At 49.7% G+C, this 19,658-nt stretch overlaps 1 protein-coding gene and 1 long non-coding RNA gene across 4 annotated transcripts; one reads left to right on the plus strand and one right to left on the minus strand.

Annotated features, from left to right (window-relative positions):
- The first annotated feature begins 1,014 nt into the window (after positions 1 to 1,014).
- LOC122494048 lies at positions 1,015 to 13,840 on the plus strand. Its single transcript, XR_006300094.1, has 3 exons — positions 1,015 to 1,112; positions 1,755 to 1,813; positions 13,648 to 13,840. It is a non-coding gene; the product is annotated as an uncharacterized LOC122494048 (long non-coding RNA).
- PSMC4 (proteasome 26S subunit, ATPase 4) lies at positions 6,349 to 18,520 on the minus strand. Of its 3 annotated transcripts, none has more exons than XM_043598911.1 (11): positions 18,391 to 18,520; positions 17,483 to 17,581; positions 17,160 to 17,346; positions 15,158 to 15,304; positions 14,960 to 15,069; positions 14,770 to 14,863; positions 10,770 to 10,937; positions 10,610 to 10,686; positions 10,298 to 10,466; positions 10,046 to 10,101; positions 9,633 to 9,868 (listed from the first exon to the last, which is right to left on the minus strand). In XM_043598911.1, exons 1-11 carry the CDS (start codon positions 18,424 to 18,426, stop codon positions 9,755 to 9,757), a joined length of 1,257 nt encoding a protein of 418 aa, XP_043454846.1. In that variant the 5' UTR covers positions 18,427 to 18,520; the 3' UTR covers positions 9,633 to 9,754. The 3 variants fall into 3 exon arrangements, 2 of the variants coding, with proteins under 2 accessions (XP_043454847.1, XP_043454846.1); XR_006300093.1 differs by having other exon boundaries at positions 9,793 to 9,868; positions 10,046 to 10,131; positions 10,216 to 10,466; XM_043598912.1 differs by lacking the exons at positions 9,633 to 9,868; positions 10,046 to 10,101 and adding an exon at positions 6,349 to 6,413.
- Between the last annotated feature and the right edge of the window lie 1,138 nt (positions 18,521 to 19,658).

The raw sequence follows: 19,658 nt of genomic DNA on the forward strand, positions 1-19,658 counted from the left end.
TTTAATTTGTTCAACGGTCATTTATTTTTGAGAGAGAGAGAATGTGTGTGTTGAGCGGGGGAGGGCAGAGAGAGAGGGAGACACAGAATCCAAAGCAGGCTCCAGGCTCTGAGCTGTCAGCACAGAGCTCCACGCGGGGCTCGAACCCACGAACTGAGAGATCATGCGCTGAGCCGAAGTCGGACACCTAACCAACAGCCCCCAGGCGCCCCTCCTTATTGGCTAATTTAAAGCCTTGGGTGGGAATTAAGGAACTGGAAGGGAGAAGCAAGGTTACCGAAATGGTCAATTATCTAGGTTCCTCAGGGCTTTCGGGAACTAGGCGCTTCATGAATGAAGATGGCCCAGTCCCTTCTCTGGTTGTTTTGCTAGTACTTGTGTCAAAAAGCTGGCAATATTTCTATTATTTAGAATGGATGTCTTTTGAAATCGATGCCTCAGTGGTCAAAAGCTTAATGTCAGGTACTTATTCCTATGCTAGATTTTACGCTAATAATTGTGTGGGGTTTTTTTTAAATGCATTAATCTTTTGGGGCGTCTGGGTGGCTCAGTCGGTTAAGCAACCGACTCGATTTTAGCTCGTCATGATCTCACAGTTCATGGGTTCTGGCCCCGCATGGGGTTTGCTGCTGTCATTGCGGAGCAAACTCTGTATCCTCTGTCCCTCTCTCTCTGCCCCTCCCCCGCTCGTGCTCTCTCGAGCGCGCTCTGTCACTTTCAAAAATAAATAAACATTAAAAAAATAATAAAATACACTCAGATAATCCCGTCAGGACTGTCTCACAGGAAGAGACAGCCGAAATTCCGCCTGGTGGAGTTCGTTTCCCACTCACACCCGCTCGGCCGTAGGGTCGTGCCTTCGGCCGTTCTGGGGGGACCCAGCGCCAGGGCGAGCAGCGAGGCTCCCCGAGCGCCGAGACCTAGGCGCGAGCACGCGTGGCTTTACCGCCGGGTCGCGAGACCTTGGCTGCGGCCGCGGGTTCTGCGCTTGCGCCTGCGCATTCAGAGCCCGGCGCGCTGGCCGCGGGAAGGTGTGTCCCGAAGCCCCGGGGCGGTGGTCGCGGAGGCTCCCGGGACAGGGATGGTGCGCCGTCGGTGGTTCCGCCCCCGCGGTGAGTTGGTGGCAGTCCGGGAAGGAGTCGGCTCTAGGTGAGGCTGGGGGGCGGACTCGTGGCGTGGAGCTGCCGCCCAGTGAGGAGCCCATGGCGCGTGGAGTCCAGAGCCTCACACCCATGTGCGCGTGAGGACCGGAGGAGGGGGCTGTGAAACCTATTGTGACCGGCAGTGTGTGTGTGTGTGTGTGTGTGTGTGTGTGTGTGCGTGTGTGCGCGCGCGCGCGCGGCAACGCCGGCTGTGTGGTGTGTGTTACTGCCCCACGTCCCTGCTGCTTGCCCCGCAGCCCCGAGTGTCTGCACAGAGCACTGTGGGCACGTTTCCCCAAGAGGACAAACACTGAGCCCTGGGATGAAGGTTCCAAGCAGGAAGGCAGAGGACTGGTCTTGGGGTGGGACTTTTAGAGCTAGAAGTGTGCCTGGGACGAACTCCGTGCAAGAAATGATGGGAGAGCCCCTACTTGGAGGCGCTGTGGGTGCAGCTACATTTTCCCGAACCACAGCGTTCCCATACCTGCAGCCGCCCTCTCACATCTGGTTGTGTGGGTGACGTCAGGGCAGATGTGGCCCTGCAGGGGGATTTTCTTAGTCTGCACGACTTCTAACAAAGGCCTGGCGTCTCAAGGTTTCCTTCTTCCCCAGCCCTGCCATTCTCCAAAAGAAGGAGGAAAAATGGTTGTACATCCGAAAGTCCAGCTCAGGTGAGTTTGTTTCCTCTTTGTTTATAAACAAACACGCTTTTGTTTTTAGTAACGTTTGCTTTTCTTTTCCCAAATTGCCCAACGGCTCATCCTAGGCCCGCCTTCCCAGTGAACGACGGGCCATGCAGATGAGTCCCTCTCCTCACTGTCCCTCCGCCAGATACCCCTCTCCTCATCTTTCGTATCATTCCTCAGCATTCACTTTTTGTAATAGTAAGAAATGCCCATTCCGCGGTCTGGTTAAAGCTTTGCTTTACTGAGAGTAATGTTTAGATGGAATCATCTTCCACCTCCAAAACCTCAGTTTAAAAAGTAAGGCAAGGGGCGCCTGGGTGGCTCAGTCGGTTAAGCGGCCGACTTCAGCTCAGGTCATGATCTTGCGGTCCGTGAGTTCAAGCCCCGCATCGGGCTCTGTGCTGACAGCTCAGAGCCTGGAGCCCGTTTCGGATTCTGTGTCTCCCTCTCTTTCTGACCCTCCCCCGTTCATGCTCTGTCTCTCTCTGTCTCCAAAATAAAAAAGTGTTAAAAAAAAAAAATAAGGCAATATCAGAAGCGGTTTGACTGGTGTGAGTGAGAAATGACATGGTCATCTGCTTTTTTAAGGCTTTTGGGAGCAGGAATGTAATTGGAAGGCTTAGCGTGGAAATCTGTGTAATAAGAGGCAGGGATTTCCCCAAGGAATCAATGGATTGAGATTTATATTGACAAAGATTTGTCATAAGACAACAAAAAGTACATATGAGTGAAGTAATATTCAGTGATGAACAGTAATACTCCAATTTTAAATTTCATATAAATTTCACTTACTAATATTTGGGATTGAGACATTTTACAAGGATTATATCCAAAGCGATATTTCTGTTGGTTACTCGGTGGAGGAGTAGAGAGAGAATCAAATGCTGCTTTGTCAGCTTTGACCAAATTTTATTATTTAGTCTGCAGATGCTTTTCACCTGATTTATGTCCACTTAAAGAAGAATTTTGGCAATATAAAGATCTCATGTTGAAGAAGAATGTTCAAGAACTGGTAGGCTCTTTATAACGGTCCCACTGATTTCTATTCCCACATATGTCAAACCTGTTTGCTTCTAAGACTTAAAAATTCTTTTTAATTGGATATAGATCTATTATATACTTAAGATTGTGGAATTAATACTCACTTTTTGCAGTTAATCAGTTATATGCATGAGGGAATTACAAAGAAGAAAATTAAAATAGCCCCAGCATCATATTTTGGGGAGGTATATTTTAGCAAAACTTTTCTTTGCACCTGTACATATATGTGATGTGTATGTTTGTTTCTGCAGAATAGAAATTGTGCTAGTGGAACATAGGTCACAGAGACACTCCAACTCCTATTTAGAAAAGGTTGTTCTACCTAACCAGAAGTTTCTTATACCTCTGAGGAAAGTGCCAGTGAGCCTCTCTATTTGATACCTGCTAGGTGTTTATACCTTTTAAGGTTTTATCTGATAAACCAGCTAAGGATAATTATTATGGCACAGTTTATCAAATAAAGTAGCTCTTCAAGATTATACTCTTTTTAAAGATTTTTTAAAATGTTTATTTATTTTTGAAAGAGAGGCAGATCACGAGCGGGGGAGGGGCAGAGAGAGAGGGAGACACAGAATCTGAAGCAGGCTCCAGGCTCTGGGCTGTCAGCACACAGCCTGACATGGGTCTTGAACTCACAAACTACGAGATCATGACCTGAGCCGAAGTCGGATGCTTAACTGACTGAGCTACCCTGGTACCCCTACTTTTTTTTTAGATTTTTAAGGTTATTTTCACAACCTTATATCTATAGCCCGAGCAGGGTGAGGAGGGTGTTCACACAGGGGGTGGCCTGGTGCAGGGTGACAGAACTTACTAGGGGGCAGTTCAGTTGGTGGGATGGACCAGCATGGGGTGTCAACCTGATCAGGGTAAGGCGGGGTCCACACAGGAGGACTATGGGTATGCGATTTCAAAGCCCAAGCAGGATGAAGAGGGCATCTGGATACGAGTACTGCCTGGCTTTGGGTGTCAGGGCCCAAATAGGAGAGTTAGGCACACTCGTGCAGGCCAGGTAGGAGGTGCTGAGTGTCAGAACCCAATCCAAGTTGGGTGAGGAAAGCATCTGCAAGAGGGAGGGGGCCGGAGCAGCGATGGGAGTTTGTTACACACAGGGGGCCTGTCAAGCGAGTAAACACATTAAGAGGCACTGGAGCCGAGTTTCTCTCCCCGTCACAGCAGGGAGTAACAGGTATGGAAAGGGAGAAAATGAGAAGGGACCTTGTGACGTTAGGTTAACTAGACGTAATAGTATGAACTTAACAGTTTTCTATATGGGTAGGTAGAAAACATAGAAGCAGGCTCCGGTGGCCAGGCTCACTTCTGGGGCTGTTCCACTCTGCTGTTCCTTGCAAGTGCTCTGAGTCCCAGCGTCTGCCTGGCCTGATATGTCACTGCTCGAGTAGGAGTTGGCATGCCGAGCAACTCTGCTTGGGCCTCCTGTCCTATCACATGAGACAGTATATACACCTTAAGATCCTAAAGATAAGGCAAAATATCCAAGTAATGTTTAGGGATGATTTGTGAGCGTGACTCAGAAAAATGATGCAGTCCATCAGGATGTTGAGCACCACCTTCTGGCTTCTTCATCCTCCTCCTCTTGCTCTGTGGCGGCCATGGAAGACAGTGTTTGCGTAATCTGGGTTGGCCACGCTGTGATCCATGCCATCAGCACGTGGCTTCTGGTTTGTGCATACTGTGGTGACACGTGTCATGCTGCTGCATTGGTACTCTGTGACAATCGAGAGCCATCTGTAACTCCTTAGCAGTAACTGCCCGGTCATCTCATCTGAGATATGTTTACCAACTCTGGGGAGCACCCAAAGGAAACATTACCAAGGAATCCACGTGACGTGTAGACAGGTTGGAAATGATGGACAGGGGTCCAAAGTGTTGCTGTATTCAGCCAGAGCGCACGCGCCTTTGCAGTAACTGCAGGGGACCCGCACACAGAATCCGCCATCACCGCCTGTGGGTGAGTAGTGGTGTGGGAATTTCTTTTTCAGTGGAAACACCACCCCCCCGAATCTGGACAGTGTTTACACACGTGTTCTATTTAGAAGTTGTCACGTTCTGTATTTATATTGTTTATATTGTGGGTACTTTTTGTGGTTTTTTTTTAACTTCTAAACATTTAAAAATTTAAATTTAAATTTAAAAATTAAAAAATTATTCTTGAGAAACAGAGACAGAGCGTGAGCAGGGGAGGGGCAGAGAGAGAGGAAGACACAGAATCCGAAGCAGGCACCAGGCTCTGAGCTGTCAGCACAGAGCCCGATGTGGGGCTCAAACCCATGAACTGTAGATCATGACCTGAGGTGAAGTTGGACACTCAACCCACTGAGCCACCCAGGCGCTCCTGTGTTATTTTTTTACAATTAAAAACAAACAAAACTATTTACATGTATTGACATTTTTTTCTTCTCCCAGTCTTTGCAAAGTGGAACAGAGAAAAGATATATGTGCAGGAAAACACTTGCTTTAAACACTCTAGGGTGCCTAGGTGGCTCAAGCATCTGACTCTTGATTTCAGCTCAGGTCATGGGATCGAGCCCCGCGTTGGGCTCCACAGTGGGCATGATCCTGCTTAAAATTCTCTCTCTCCCTCTGCCACAACCCCTCCCCCCACCCCCCGCTTAAAAAATAAAAAACAAAAAACTCCACTTCTAAGATGGAAGAACACCCAGGCTGGTCAGCAAACCAGCCTTTTCCCCTCTTGACCCAGTAGCATGTAACTGAGCATGGAAAAAGCAGCTGCTGGTGTCCAGGAACCGTATGACAATTACAGGTAGGCATCGGTGGCATAAAGCTGTCCCGGCGCTCACAGTTAGGCCACATTATTCTCCTGTTGCACATAAGCAGTCTCCTAGAACACCAACATCACGGTCACTCTGAGACCATAACGAGAGATGGAACAAGGCCACTTCATCATTTTGTCTAAGCACAGACAAACCAGGTCACAAAACAGACCAAATACCCCCTCTCCCAGCTAATGGGAGTGGCCGCTACTTCTCACCCAGTACAGCTTCAGCCTCACCCTGGTCTGCCTTCACTGCAGCTAATGTCCCATCCTAATAAAATTCCTCTTGTATCCTGATAGCCTCAAATCCAGAGCGAAGCCCCGCTTCCTGAAGCCCTCCCCAAGGTGTGTCTTTTCTGTCACCCTCTTTCTAAGACGCCACACAGCTCCCCATGGTGTGTGTTCTCCCTCATAACGAGTGCTAAACCCAGAATTTTCGACTACGGGTGTGTTCCTAGGGGTCTCTGGCTGGACAGCACAGGCAGTAAATGCAGTTAATCATGGCATTATTGTGGCAGGTTTTACTCAGTGGTCTTGGCTTATGCTCCCTTTCAAAATGCAGAAAGTAATTTTGAAATGCAGAACTGTGGTCGGCAGGCCTCGGACCCTCGAGGAATGGGGGTAACCAAGGTCACTCTTCACTAGTCATTTGGGGTCATTTCACCTGAAGGAAATGGAGAAAGGCCCTGTAAAAGCATCATATGGATGAAGAAGAAACATGGTCTTCACTTTCTGGGATCTCCACATCTTCTCAAAGATACTCCAGGAACTTGAAGTTGGATGGGTGGTCAGGGAAATGTAAAAATGAGAACATTAGCAAACCTATCCTGATCATCTTCCAGATTCCTAATTTTTCAAAAGCCACAAGGAAATGCCAACTTCCTCAAAGCAGAAAAAGTAGACCCCTTTATTAAAATATAACCTGGGGGTGGGGGGCACCTGGGTGCTCAGTCAGTTGGGCGTCTGACTTCAGCTCAGGTCAGGATCTCGTGGTTCGTGAGTTCAAGCCCCACATCGGGCTCTGTGCTGAGCACTCAGAGCCTAGAGGCTGCTTCGGATTCTGTGTCTCCCTCTCTCTCTGCCCCTCCCCACTCATGCTCTGCCTCTCTCTGTCTCTCGAAAACTGAGTAAAGGTTAAAATATATATATATATAACTGGGATTTACCTAATGGGCCTCCCTTCTGCACTGCCAGGTCTTTGACCACAGGGACTGAATCTGCGTCATCCCTGAAACCTCGGTCACTCCCGCCAGAATGCCAGTGTTGGGGTGTTGAGCGAACAGTTCTCAACAGCAGCAAAATAAGACAAATCGCCAGACTGCAGGCCTGTTGAGGGCAGTCTGTCACGTGGACTCAGGGAGAGACTATCTGGCAAGAGGAGAAGCTTTCATGAAGGATTTGGGTTTTCTGTCTCGCCCTGCTAGCGCTTTATGCTGTCCACATGATGTGCATGATTTCACATGCTCCTCTCACCGTCCCTCGGTCTTGGGTGGACTAATGAGGACCACGAGTGACAGAACTTAAGGCAGATGCTTTGAGTCACACCACCACCCAATGGGATGGAAGCAGGAACCCGCAATTGTGACTCCCAAGAAGGGTGCTCTGTTCAGATTGTGACAGTATCCCCTCCACCGCACCCCCCGCCCCCGGCCCTGCCCCGTTATTTTCTTTGCTGTCATTTCTGGGGCACTTGGCTTTGTTGTTTCCAATTTCTTTGCCCTTTATCACTGATGTTTTGGGTGTGTTCTGTCACTTCTGCGATTTCCCTCCCTTACCTTCTCGCTTCCAAGTTATCTCCTGCCTTGTACCATCCCCATTTTTTTCCCTTGGTTTTTTAAAATTTCAATGTTTTAATTTTTTTGAGAGTGTGCAGCCGTGCCAGCGGGGGAGGGGCAGAGAGAGAGAAAGGCAGAGGATCCAAATCAGGCTCTGTGCTGACAACAGAGAGCCTGATGCAAGGCTCAAACTCATCAGCCGGGAGATCATGACCTGAGCCAAAGTTGGACGCTCAACTGACTGAGCCACCCAGGCCCCCCCTGTCGGTTTTTAAGTACCTAATTTAAAAGGTTAAATATTGTTGCATAAAGTGTGTATAAAGCGTGCCCATGGCACCCTCACCCCGTATTTCCCTACTTCCAGGAGTCAGCCACTTCCCATCCTCTTGTCTTTTGAAGTTTACTTCCGTATTTCTAAATTCTATGCTTTTGTAAAATCATTAGTTTTAGGTATTAGCTGCTACCGAGCATGAAAGATGAGAACTTATGGTGTCTTAACCCATTCTCTCTTTTCTCCCATGCTGCCCGGTTTCCTCAGCAGAAATCCTTCAGCTGCCTGCCCGGGGCTCTCCCTGATTCCTGTCTTCCACACAGCAGCCCCCCTCTCATCCGAGCTCCAGGCCTGCCAGTCTGGGGACCCGCAGTCCAGCCTTTCCTGGAATAAACCTCCAGCCAGGCTGCAGGAGGGTCACGGGGCCTGGAAAAACAGCTCGTTCATTTACAGCTCCAGGATCTAGGTGCACTTGGTATGAGTTTGGATTTCTATAGCCTTTCAGGTAGTCCCTGTTTCCAGCCCTCACCTTCAGAACGTGTCACCTGTGACTTCTGAAGCGGGCATCTGTTTCTGGGCTCCGCTTCACGTCTGCTACGTTAACGAGCAGCTATCTGCCTCTTTCCGAAACCGTGTTGCTGCCAGATCGTCTCTCCTCCTGATCTTGTGAATGTACATCCTACTGTCTTATCACCTCTTATTTTAGTGAGGTCCTGGGGAGGAGAAGTTAACTTCCCTACTCAACCTGCAGTGGTCTACAGAGGAATCACCCTCCGTCTCTTCAAGGACCTGTGACTACCATTTTTCCTTCTTCCTATCTCACTTCCAAATAGATACTGACATTCATGTATTTGTTCAGGAAATACTAAGTGAACGTCTACCATGCGTAGGCTCTGGGACTGGAACTGTGATCAAGCAGACCACGGGCCTGGCGCCAGTGGAGTGCAGAAGGGTTCCCTCCCAGCTTGGGGCACCAGAGAGGGCTGTCCAGAGGGAGAGGTGTTGAAAGAGAGACCTCAAGAGACGGAATTGGTCCAACCAAACACATTTGTGCTCCAGTAAGACCGTATGGAGTAGGGCCAGAGATACTCACAAAACCCAGCCATCCAACCTCCTCCCATCAACCGTCATCCCTGCTCTTGGGGACTCTGCAGGGCTGTTTCCCTGTTCTTGATACTCCAAGTGTGAGGAAGGCAGGAATCATCAAAGACTCAAATGATCTACCTACTCTAGGAAATGCAGGTGGGCAGGTGTGCAGAGGCTTTATTTTGTGGCCAAGGGCTGTGGTCTAAGGTTCAGTTTCTATCCCTTTCCCCCAATATTTTTAAATGTTTATTTTTTATTTAAAAATTTTTAATGTTTATTTATTTTTGAGAAAGAGAGCACAAGCAAAGGAGGGGCAGAGAGAGGGAGACACAGAATCCAAATCAGGCTTCAGGCTCTGAGCTGTCAGCACAGAGCCTGATGTAGGGCTTGAACCCACGAACTGTGAGATCATGACCTGAGCTGAAGTCGGATGCTCAAGCAACTGAGCCACCCAGGCGCCTCAGTGTTTGTTTATTTTTGAGAGAGACCCAGTGTGAGTGGGGGAGGGGCAGCGAGAGAGAGAGGGAAATCCAGAATCTGAAGCAGGCTCCAATGTCAGCACAGAGCCAGATGTGGGGCTCGAACCTATGAATTGTGAGATCATGACCTGAGCTGAAGTTGGATGCTTAACTGACTGAGCCACCCAGGTGCCCCTCCCCTTTCCCCAAATTTCTACAGTCATTTGGTTTGAATTCGTTGCTTCTCTCCCAAACTGTAACCCAGGACATGTACCTCACCCACTCATCTGTCAGGAGAGCAGGAGGGGACAGAACATCCTATTCCAGGCCCAGTTTTCTCCAAAAGAGTTAAACTTTTAGGAAGAAATTAAACAGATTCAATCTTGTATATTTACTGAGTAAACCAATCCCAGGTAAAGAAAAAGGAACACTAGGTTTTAGGACAGAGGCTGGGAGGTGAGAGAAGTCTCCGGCCCCTGTGGTGGGGCGGGGGAGGGGTCACTTATAAAACTCATGCTCCTGTTCATCCTTCTTGATGACTGTCTTGTATGCTTTCTCGAAGTCCTTAGCCAGAACAATGTAGCGGTTCTCACGGACAGCCAACATTCCACTCTGTTGAGGGATGAGAGTTAGAAATCTACTCCCCAACCCTAGTGATGGTGGAAGAAGAGGCAGGGCCCCAAGCCCCGGGGAGGCACTGAGGTACATGAGGACTGCAGCAGAATATTCTCAAAGAGGAAGGGTCCCCACATACTCCATGCCCGGATCCAGGGAGAAACCCTCACTCACCTCCTGACAGATGGAGTTGATATCGGCTCCTGAAATCTTATCTGGTCGGGCCACATCTGCAACAGGCGAGTTAAGGCAACCATTCCCTGCACGAGGGGGTGAATGCCTGGAGCCAGAAGTCACCCTTGAGCTTTGTCACCACCCCCTTCCCTGGACCTTGGTCTCCCAACCTGTACAAGAAGGCAGAGGTGGAGATGAAGATCCGGTCCCCAACCCAGCCGGGACCATCCCCTCACTTCTAGAGCAGGATACAGTCTTCCAAGTCAACCTCCTCAGAGAGATTCATCTTGCTGGTGATAGTGGAGAAAATCAATCTCTTCTGGCGGCGGTCAGGGAGTGGAAATTCAATTTTACGATCAAGGCGTCCTGGCCGCAGCAGGGCAGGATCCAGAGTGTCTGCTCTGTTCGTGGCCATGATCACCTGGCATTGGGGACAGGCCAGCTGAGACCTCTGTCCCCACTACACCCTCTTTCCTGTCATGATACCTGCCCCCTTACATGCCAGCCACCACTCTTCCTGGATTCCCACACCACACCTCCCCTTGCCCATCCTGAACCCCGAACCTTGACGTTAACGTTCTGGTCAAATCCGTCCATTTGATTCAGCAGCTCCAGCAGGATTCTCTGAACCTCCCTGTCAGCTGGAGAGTGTGCCACTTGGTCAGTCCAGGGCACCCCGTAAAAGGCTGCCCAAGATCCCAGGCCCTGATTAGGCATCACTCACCCCCCGTCTGGGCATCAAATCTCTTGGTGGCAATGGCGTCAATCTCATCTATGAAGATGATGGCAGGTGCGTTCTCCTTGGCCAGGCGGAACACGTCCCGGACCATGCGGGGGCCCTCGCCCAGGTATTTCTGTACAAACTCGGAGCCCACGACCCGGATAAACGCAGCTGATGGCAGGAAGATGAGGGTTAGATGAGGAAGGGCCTCCCACAGGGCCCATGCCGCTTACTGAAACCGAGAATTCCCTGCAGACAGCCGTTCCTGTGAACATTCACTCCAAGTGGCCAGGTTACTCTCTCGTGCCCCAGGGACTGGGTCTCAGATCCCACTGGGAGGACCAGCCACCTGCTTGCACCCCATAGCAACCTAGCAGCCCATATCATGAATCCTACCACAGATGTGTCATTTTCTGGCCCAACATTTAAAAATCAGGACATTCTAAATAATAATAATGCATCTGTGCTTCAATATGCCATATAGGGGAGAGCAAGAGACATTCACAGAATCCAAGATAGAAAAAAATCTGGATTTCCAGAGTGCTGGAAAAATCAGAGAATAAAGACAGGTTGTCCATACACTAAGGCATCGTACTGCCTCCCCAAGAGCTCAGAGTTCCATTTGGAGTTCCGTATGGAATGGGAAAAGACCCACTTTTGAATATCATGAAAGAACCAGGGACCTGGGGCACGTATTCTGGTATAATCAAGCGGCAACGTGGCTAAAGACAGGTTTGTTCTGGGCCTCTCCTTTTTTGACTTCTTAGAATTTAACTTATTTGTTAATAATTGCATGTGGCTTTGTGTTGCCTGGAGCAACCTTCAGAACCCTCCTTCCGCCCACCACACAGGAGGGAGACCCGCAGTCTGTAACGCAGGCCTGGTGTTTTACGTCATAAACCAGGAGTCGTGCAAGTGGCGGTCCTGATCACACCACTTCTCTAATGCTGGCCATGCACGGCTGTTGGGGAACTGAAATGTGCCTGGTCCAAAATGAGACACGCTGTAACCGTGACATACTCAAAAGTCTTAGGTTTCAAAAGACTTCGTACAACAAAATGTAAAATATCTCAAGAAATGTCCCTCAATAAATGGCCAGATAAATAAAACACACTATATATGCACAATGGAATATTATTTGGCCTTAAAAATGAATGATATTTTGATACCTGCTCCAACATGATGAGCCCTGAAAACAACACGCTAAGTGAAAAAGCAAGTCTTAAGAAGACAAATGTAGGATCCATCTACTTACATGAGATAACCTACGAGAGCCAAATTCATAGTCACTAAGAACAAAGGTTACCAGGGGCTCGAGGGGCAAGGGGGTGTGGAGAAACAGGGCGTTATTAATTCATGGGTATAGAGTTTCCGTTCGGGATGATGAACAAGTTCTGGAAATGGATACTGGTGGAGGCTGCATAACAGTGACTGCTCTCAATGCCACTGAATTATACACTTAAAAATTGGCTAGGGGCACCTGAGTGGCTCAGCTGGTTAAGCTTCCGACTTTGGCTCAGATCATGATCTTACGGTTTGTGAGTTTGAGCCTGTATCAGGTTCTGTGCGGACAGCTCAGAGCCTGGAGGCTGCTTTGGATTCTGTGTCTCCCTCTCTCTCTGCCCCTCCCCGGCTCATGTTCTGTATCTCCTCTCTCTCAGAAATAAACATTAAAAAAATTTTTTTTTAATTATTTTTAATGTTTATTTATTTCTGAGACAGAGAGAGACAGCATGAGTGGGGGAGAGGGAGACACAGAATCCGAAGCAGGCTCCAGGCTCTGAGCTGTCAGCACAGAGCCTGACGCGGGGCTCGAACTCACAAACCGTGAGATCATGACCTGAGCCGAAGTCGGTTGCTCAACCAACAGAGCCACCCAGGCGCCCCCCCCCCCAAAATTTTTTTTTAATTATAGATGTAGCGTGCATATATTCCTATCAAACCCTGTCTAAAACCACCCCGCTCTCAGTACATGTAAACTCCCTGAGAGTAGTGCTAAAACTATATTCACACCCTTTCTGATCCCCTCAGCCTCACCTCCTAGACCTGCCAAGCACAGCCCTCCTACAAACATTCGCTGAGCAACTACCACAGTTCAGTTACTGGGCAGGCACTGGAAATGCAGAAACACACAAATATATAAGGCCCGTGCCCTCCTGGAGTTTGGTCATGGTCTACTCATGACGCTAAAAAGTGCTTTCCTGTCCCAGGCCTTTGCACATACCATTCCCTGTGCTTGGAGGCCCTCTCCCAACGGTGTGCCTGCCAAATCACTTACACCTCGCTTTCTCTGGGAACCCTTACCTAAGAGGCCTGGGCAGCAAGGGCCGGTGCACCCTCCCGTTAGGGCAATCCCACTACCTTCCCTGCTTCTCCGGGGTATTTGCTACTCCGCAGACTGTTCCCATTCTACCTCACCTCTGACTGTGAGCCCCCTCCCTCACTCGCTTCAGCTGCAGGGGCCTCCCTGTTATTCCTGCCTCACCAGATAGTCCCTCAGCCTGATACAGTTCCTCCCCTGGACCTTCCTGTGATTCGCTCCCTCAGGTCTTCCAGGTCTTTGTGTAAAGGTCACCTCGTAGAAAGTCTTCCCTGACCAAGCCCCAGCTCTGGCATAAAAAGCTGCAGCCTGTTACTCTCTCTCCCCTTGTCCTGCTTAATCTCAGCACGCATTCAGCACCATGGGATATATAATCTATTCGCTTGTGTATCTGTTCAAGTACTTCCCTCAACTAAGGCATCACCTCCATGAAGAAAGGAGGCTTTGTTCCGTTCGCTGCCACATCTCCTGCACCTAGAACACAGCGTGGCACGCACCAGGCGCTCAATAAACGTTAACCAAATGACTGAGTTCTAAGTGTTTCTTTTTCTTTTTCCTCAGCCATACTGGGAGATTCTCCAACACATGGGACATGTCTGATTCATCACTGTATCCATGCTCCAGGCCCGGGAGAGCAGAGGTCCAATGAACTGCTAAGCAAAGGAGTGATCGTGACAATAGCTATCATTTACTGTCCACTCTCTACGTGCCAGGTATGGTTCTAGAAGCTTTATATTGATTCAATCTTCTGAATAACCCACACAAATACGAAATGGGAGTCACAGAGAGGCTAACTTATTGAGCAGTTACATAAACTACCTTACATAAGCAGTTGTAGGGGAGCCAGACTGCAAACCCAGTCAGCCTGGCCCAGAAAACACTGCTTAACTATGGCCTTCTACCAGCCTCTGGTTCACACGTGGTAAGATTTTAAGATGTGCCGAGCCCTATCTTTAGGCTTTACAAACAGTAATATAGTGACTTTAGGACGTTTTTGTCTGGAACCTACAATAAAAAATACATGGGGGGTGGGGGGCGCCTGGGTGGCTCAGTACGTTAAGCATCCAAATTCGGCTCAGACCGTGATCTCAGTTTGAGTTCAAGCCCCGCATCGGACTCCATGCTATCAGCACAGAGCCTGCTTCAGATCCCCTGTCTCCCTCTCTCTGCTCCTCCCCTGCTTGCTCACATGCTCTCTCTTAAAAATAAACATTGAAAAAAAAAAAAAAAGAAATACGTATATAAACAACCACAAGCACGTGTGTGTGTGTGTGTGTGTGTGTGTGTGTGTGTGTGTGTACTACAAGTTTCACAAATCTGAGCTCTTACTATGTGGGATGGACTCTGATGTTTTGTTTCATTTTTTGAAATGCTGGTTACACCCATGAATCTGAAGTCACGATTACTCATGGGTCACAACCCACTGTAGGAAAAACACTGCATTATTTCATTCATTTCTCACAGTAACACTGTGAAGAGTCTTCTACAGATAAGGAAACTGAGGTATGAGGATATAAAGTCACCTCCCAGGACGGCACAGCCAGTAAGAGGCACACAGGGGCTTTGACCCCACAGCCCCTGTTCTTAATCACCATGCCACTTCCTGGGTTAGATGAGAAAGCAGGGAGCAAGGTCAGAAGAGCCCAGAAGGTCAAGGCTCTGGAGAGGCGCTGAGAGGCTCACCTGTCGTGTGATGAGCCACAGCCTTCGCCAGCATGGTCTTCCCGCAGCCAGGTGGGCCATACATGAGGACGCCTCGGGGAGGGTCGATGCCGATCTGAAACACAGAGGCGAAGAAGGACGAGCCAGGGAGTCCCATCACCAGCTCAATACAGTGGGGCCTCTCCCTTCCCTGCCCCTCCCAGCCCCGCACCTGCTTATACAGCTCGAAGTGTGTAAGTGGGAGCTCCACAGCCTCCCGCACCTCCTGCTTCTGGATGTCCATGCCCCCGATGTCTGCATACATCACATCTGGCTTCTGGTCTGGTGGGAGAGCAGAGCTGGGGCTCTCAGCCTGGCTCCCAGGGTCCCTTAGGACCCGCCCCCAGCCCTGGGCTCCCCTCCCCCACACCTGAGGTGAGCATCATGATGCTGCTGTCAGCCTCAGGAGGCAGCACGTCCACCAGGGCATTGCTGTGCTTGTGCAGGGCCACCGAGGCGTTAGGCTTGAGCAGCTCCCGATCAATGGTGCTCAGGATGCGCACGTAGTAGTTGGAGCCTTTGGGAGACAGGAAGAAGAGGGGAAAATGAGAAGTACCAGAACCTTAAAACGTCTCCCCACCCCTCACGGTCGTACACTCCAGGCCACCGGTATCTCTCACTCAGACCCTGCGTGGGCCTCCTGGCCACTGGCCTCCTCTGGTCCATCCCCACGTTCACAATGACAACTTCCCTGTCGTTCTATAGCCCTGACTCCCTCTCATGCTTCAGCCCGAGGTGACCAGCAGCCTCCTGGAATGCCTCCCCCTGCATGACCCTAGGGTGTCTGTCACTCACTGTGTCCCAATGTGTTCTCAGGATCTTCTCCCAAATTGTGCTGCTCTCCCTGGGTCTCTGTCTCAGGGAGACCTACAGTCCTTGGTCCCCGGCCAGAGTCCCAAACCTCATCCTAGATCTTTCTCCCCTTCTCTCCATTGTCCATCAGTCACTATGATCTTCCATTCAGCCTCCAGAACATCTCCAATCATCTCTTCTCCTCCCCTTGGACCCTGCCCGATTCACCCTTCTAGGTTTCTGCACCAGACCTCCTGGCTCAACCAGCCTCAGGTTCCTCTCTCCCATCCACATTCTCCTTCTACGGTGCTGACGCACACCCCCGGCCAGTGTCAGTCTCTCTCCTGACCTTCAGACCTGGCTGTCTAGCAGCCTCCTGGACCCCTCCCTGCAACATCCTAGACTGCCTGCACGGTCTCCCTCCAAACCTACTCCTCTGCCCATGTTGACATCTCAGGAATAGCCCTACAGTCCCCCAAGTCCTACAGGTCAAACACACAAGCCTCATCCTGGGCGACTCCCTCCCTTCACCACCTCACCTCCAGCCCATCAGTTCAATTCCAGGCCCAGTCAGCCACCTCTCCCCACCGTTACGAGAACATGGCTCAGTCCAAAGGAGCAGAGGCCAGAAACAGAAAAAGATGGGTAACACACAGAGACAATAACCATCATGAGGGCAGGGCCTAAGCCCATGTTAATAACAGCAGCTACTGTATACCGAGTCCTACCAGAGCCCAATCTCTTCCCACTTCACCCATGGTTTCAAATGGCAGGTCCCAACCCAGTAATGGTCATGAAATCAACTGAGAGGGTCATATCCAGAACATAGTTTGAAACAAAAGCAGGCTAGAACAGAATGGAAAACATCAGAGTATACTGCACATAGTAAGGGTAAACAGCATTTGATGAAATTTCCAGTATATCTGTAATATATGTATTACATACGCATAGATAATATATATATAGTATGTATACATAAGTATATTCAGTGTATATGTAGTATATATATGTAGTGTATATATGTATAACAGTTGACTCTTGAACCATGCAGGGGTTAAGGGCACTGACTCCCCGTGCATCTGAAAAATCCATGTATAACTTTTGACTCCCCACAAGCTAACTACTAATAGCCCACTGTTGACCAATACCATAAGCAGTCAATTAACACGTGTTTGGTATGTTTTACATATTATATACTGTATTCTTACAATAAAGTAAACTAGCAAAAAAAATATTAGGAAAAGAAAATACATTTATAGTACTACACTGTATTTACCCAAAAACTCCATGTATTAGGAGACCCATCCAGTTCAAACCTGTGTTGTTCAAAAGTCAACTGTACACGTATGTACACACACATATACACACACACAAAATACATGCATATGTATGTGTAGAGAAAGAATGTAAGACATATGTCTACCTTCATATCAGAGTCTGAAAAACACCATTACACTCTCTTGCCTTGTTTGCTCTTCTAAGACCCTAGCACAATTCCCGGTCCGTGGCAGGAAACAGTTGACAGACGTTGAATGAACAGATGAGTGAATGAGAGGCCCCCTGCCCACCCACCCACGCACCTGTGGTGGAGCCCACAATGGCTGTATTCTGATCCACAGCCTCCAGAAACTGCCCAATGACCAGTGGGATGCTTTGGATTCGCTTCACCTCCTCCTGGGCATGGAGGAATTCCTTCTTCAGGTTCTTCTGCTCATCCTTGATGTATTCCTCCTGCACCTCCAGGAACTCCAGCTCTTGCTGCAGCTTCTGTGAGTGGAGAGGGGAAAGGTGGAGGGTTGGCTCCATGCCCTGCTAAGTGAGGCGGCAGTGGAAGGTTGTGGGGTGGAGGAAGAGTATGGGATGCTGGGACCCTGTGCAGGGTCCGGCTTGGGACTGAATGTACCTTGTAGCGGCTGTACAGGTCCTCCAGGTCCTCAGGCTCCGGCCCCAGGAAGGAAAGGCCAGTCTGGGGCCGAGACACAGACAGTGCTGGGATCTCATCCTAGAACAAAGGAGAAAACTCAAGTTGGAGGAAGAAAGAATACAGAGCATCCTCCCCACTTCACCATGAACCACTCAGCCCCTAACCGGCTCCTGACATCATTCAGCCCCTCTAAATAGACCCTGCAAACCTCTCAGCCCCCTAAAAAGGCTCCTAATGTCACCTAGCCCCTAACAGGGCTCTTATGTCAACTAGCCCTCCAAAAACATATTTTATTAACACGTGCCACTTGTAACATACCCCCAATGTCACCAGACTCCCAACTAGAGCCTAAATGTCACAACCACTCCTTACCAGCTCCCAATGCTCTTCAACCCCCCTCAACAGGTTCCTAGGGTCACATGGCTAGCTCAATATAGGTTGTTAATGTCACCATGCTTTCAAACATTCTTTTATCATCCAGTTCCCTAGGAAGGCCCCAAACCACAGATTTTACTTAGCCTCCGAACATCGGTTAGCTCCCAGCCCAACTTCAGACATCATTCGGCCCACGGCCGCGTCCCATCTATCACTCACACTCCGACACAGCCCCAGCTTCGCTAGGCCATCGGTCACTAAGCACTCCTAGCTAGTCCTCGAAATCATTCCGTGCCAAGGAACCTCTAACGTCACTCATTCCTGTAGCCGCGCTTTCTGCGCCTTACTGGCCCCCTAACATCATTAAGTCACCGAGCCAGGCCTCGGGGCAGCACAGAGCTCTCCACCGAAGGATCCCAAATCACCCTGACCCAGGCCGGAATTCCCGAAGTCACTCAGCACCCCACTCAGGTCGGCCTCACCCTCTCCCCGCGAGCCAGGCCCCACCAGACCTGAGCTTTCTCTACCAAGATGCCTATCTCCTCCATAGTGACCAAGCCGGCCTCTGTGCGGCCCAGCCAGATCTAGTCACCGCTTCCGCTGACGCTACCGGAAGACTAGGACCTCAGTGGATTCTGGGAAACGTAGTTTAAGACTTCGCTAGAGCGGGCTGGCTAGGCCGCAAAGGAGGGAGGGAAGGGAAGATTTCGTCCTGAGCTCCGCCCCCAAGGCTTGCACAGCGCGCTCTCGGGACAGGGGTTTGGGGCGGTGCGCGTGCGCAGTAGCGCGTGGTGGCACCATTTCGGGCGGCATCTGTGCTGGGGTTTTCTCGGCAGTAGGCGGCGCTGCTTCATTGCTTTATCAATCAAGGAACTCGCAAATCCGTCTCCTCGATCTCATTTAGTGAAGGGGCTGGAGATGTTTAGGGCGGCGTTCCCCAGAGGGGTTCCTTTAGGTGTCTCAACGTGAGCTGCGCCAGAGGATTCCACCGCGACCCCCAGAGTGACTCCTCACTGGGATCCACCCTGGGAGTTGATGTGACGTGGGCCGGGAGCAAACGGTGGAGAAAGAATTCTTGAGACGTTTTCAGTGGGAAGGGTGCTTTATTTAAAGCACAGGGCCAGGACCCGTACGGGAAGAGCTGCACTTGTGTTTGTGAGAAATGACTGATTAAATACTTTACAGTTTGAGGCGGGATGGTGGTGCTAAGGATAGAGTAAGTCGGTAAGGAATTTGGAAGTAAAGCGTTCAGGGCGCTAGCTGCTGCTAAGATAAGGCTATTTACTACCTTCTAGTAAAACATCAGTCTTGAGGCCCTTCAGTTGTGTATCAGTGGGCCATATGCTCAGGATCTAATTGCACATAGATCTTGGGGAGTGTTTAAAGCTATCAGAGAAAGTGACACTAACGAGCAAAATTGTAACACAGCTTTGGTAAAGGAAGTCCTTGAGAGAGCTGGAGGAATGTTACTATCTGTGAGCCTCGGGAATTCTGCTTGGAGACTGAGAGCCTCCGCAAAGTCTGGCCTTTGTTTCTTTTTACTCCCATGCGAGGTGAGGAGCCCCAAGCCCGCATTACCCTTAGCGAATCAGGTAGAAACGACGCAGGCATCTGGGCTGGAGAAGATGAGGCAGCAGTGCGGGAGTTGAGTCCCGTGGGAGACTTGCAGACCTGTGCCAGGCCCTGTGCCTAAGTCCTGGGTGCCTCAACTCGTTGAATCTGAACAGGCATTATGTTCCCTTTTACAGAGAAGGAAATAGGCTCAGAGCTATGAAGCTGC

Source organism: Prionailurus bengalensis, chromosome E2 (assembly GCF_016509475.1).
Source record: "Prionailurus bengalensis isolate Pbe53 chromosome E2, Fcat_Pben_1.1_paternal_pri, whole genome shotgun sequence".
NCBI lineage: Eukaryota > Metazoa > Chordata > Mammalia > Carnivora > Felidae > Prionailurus > Prionailurus bengalensis.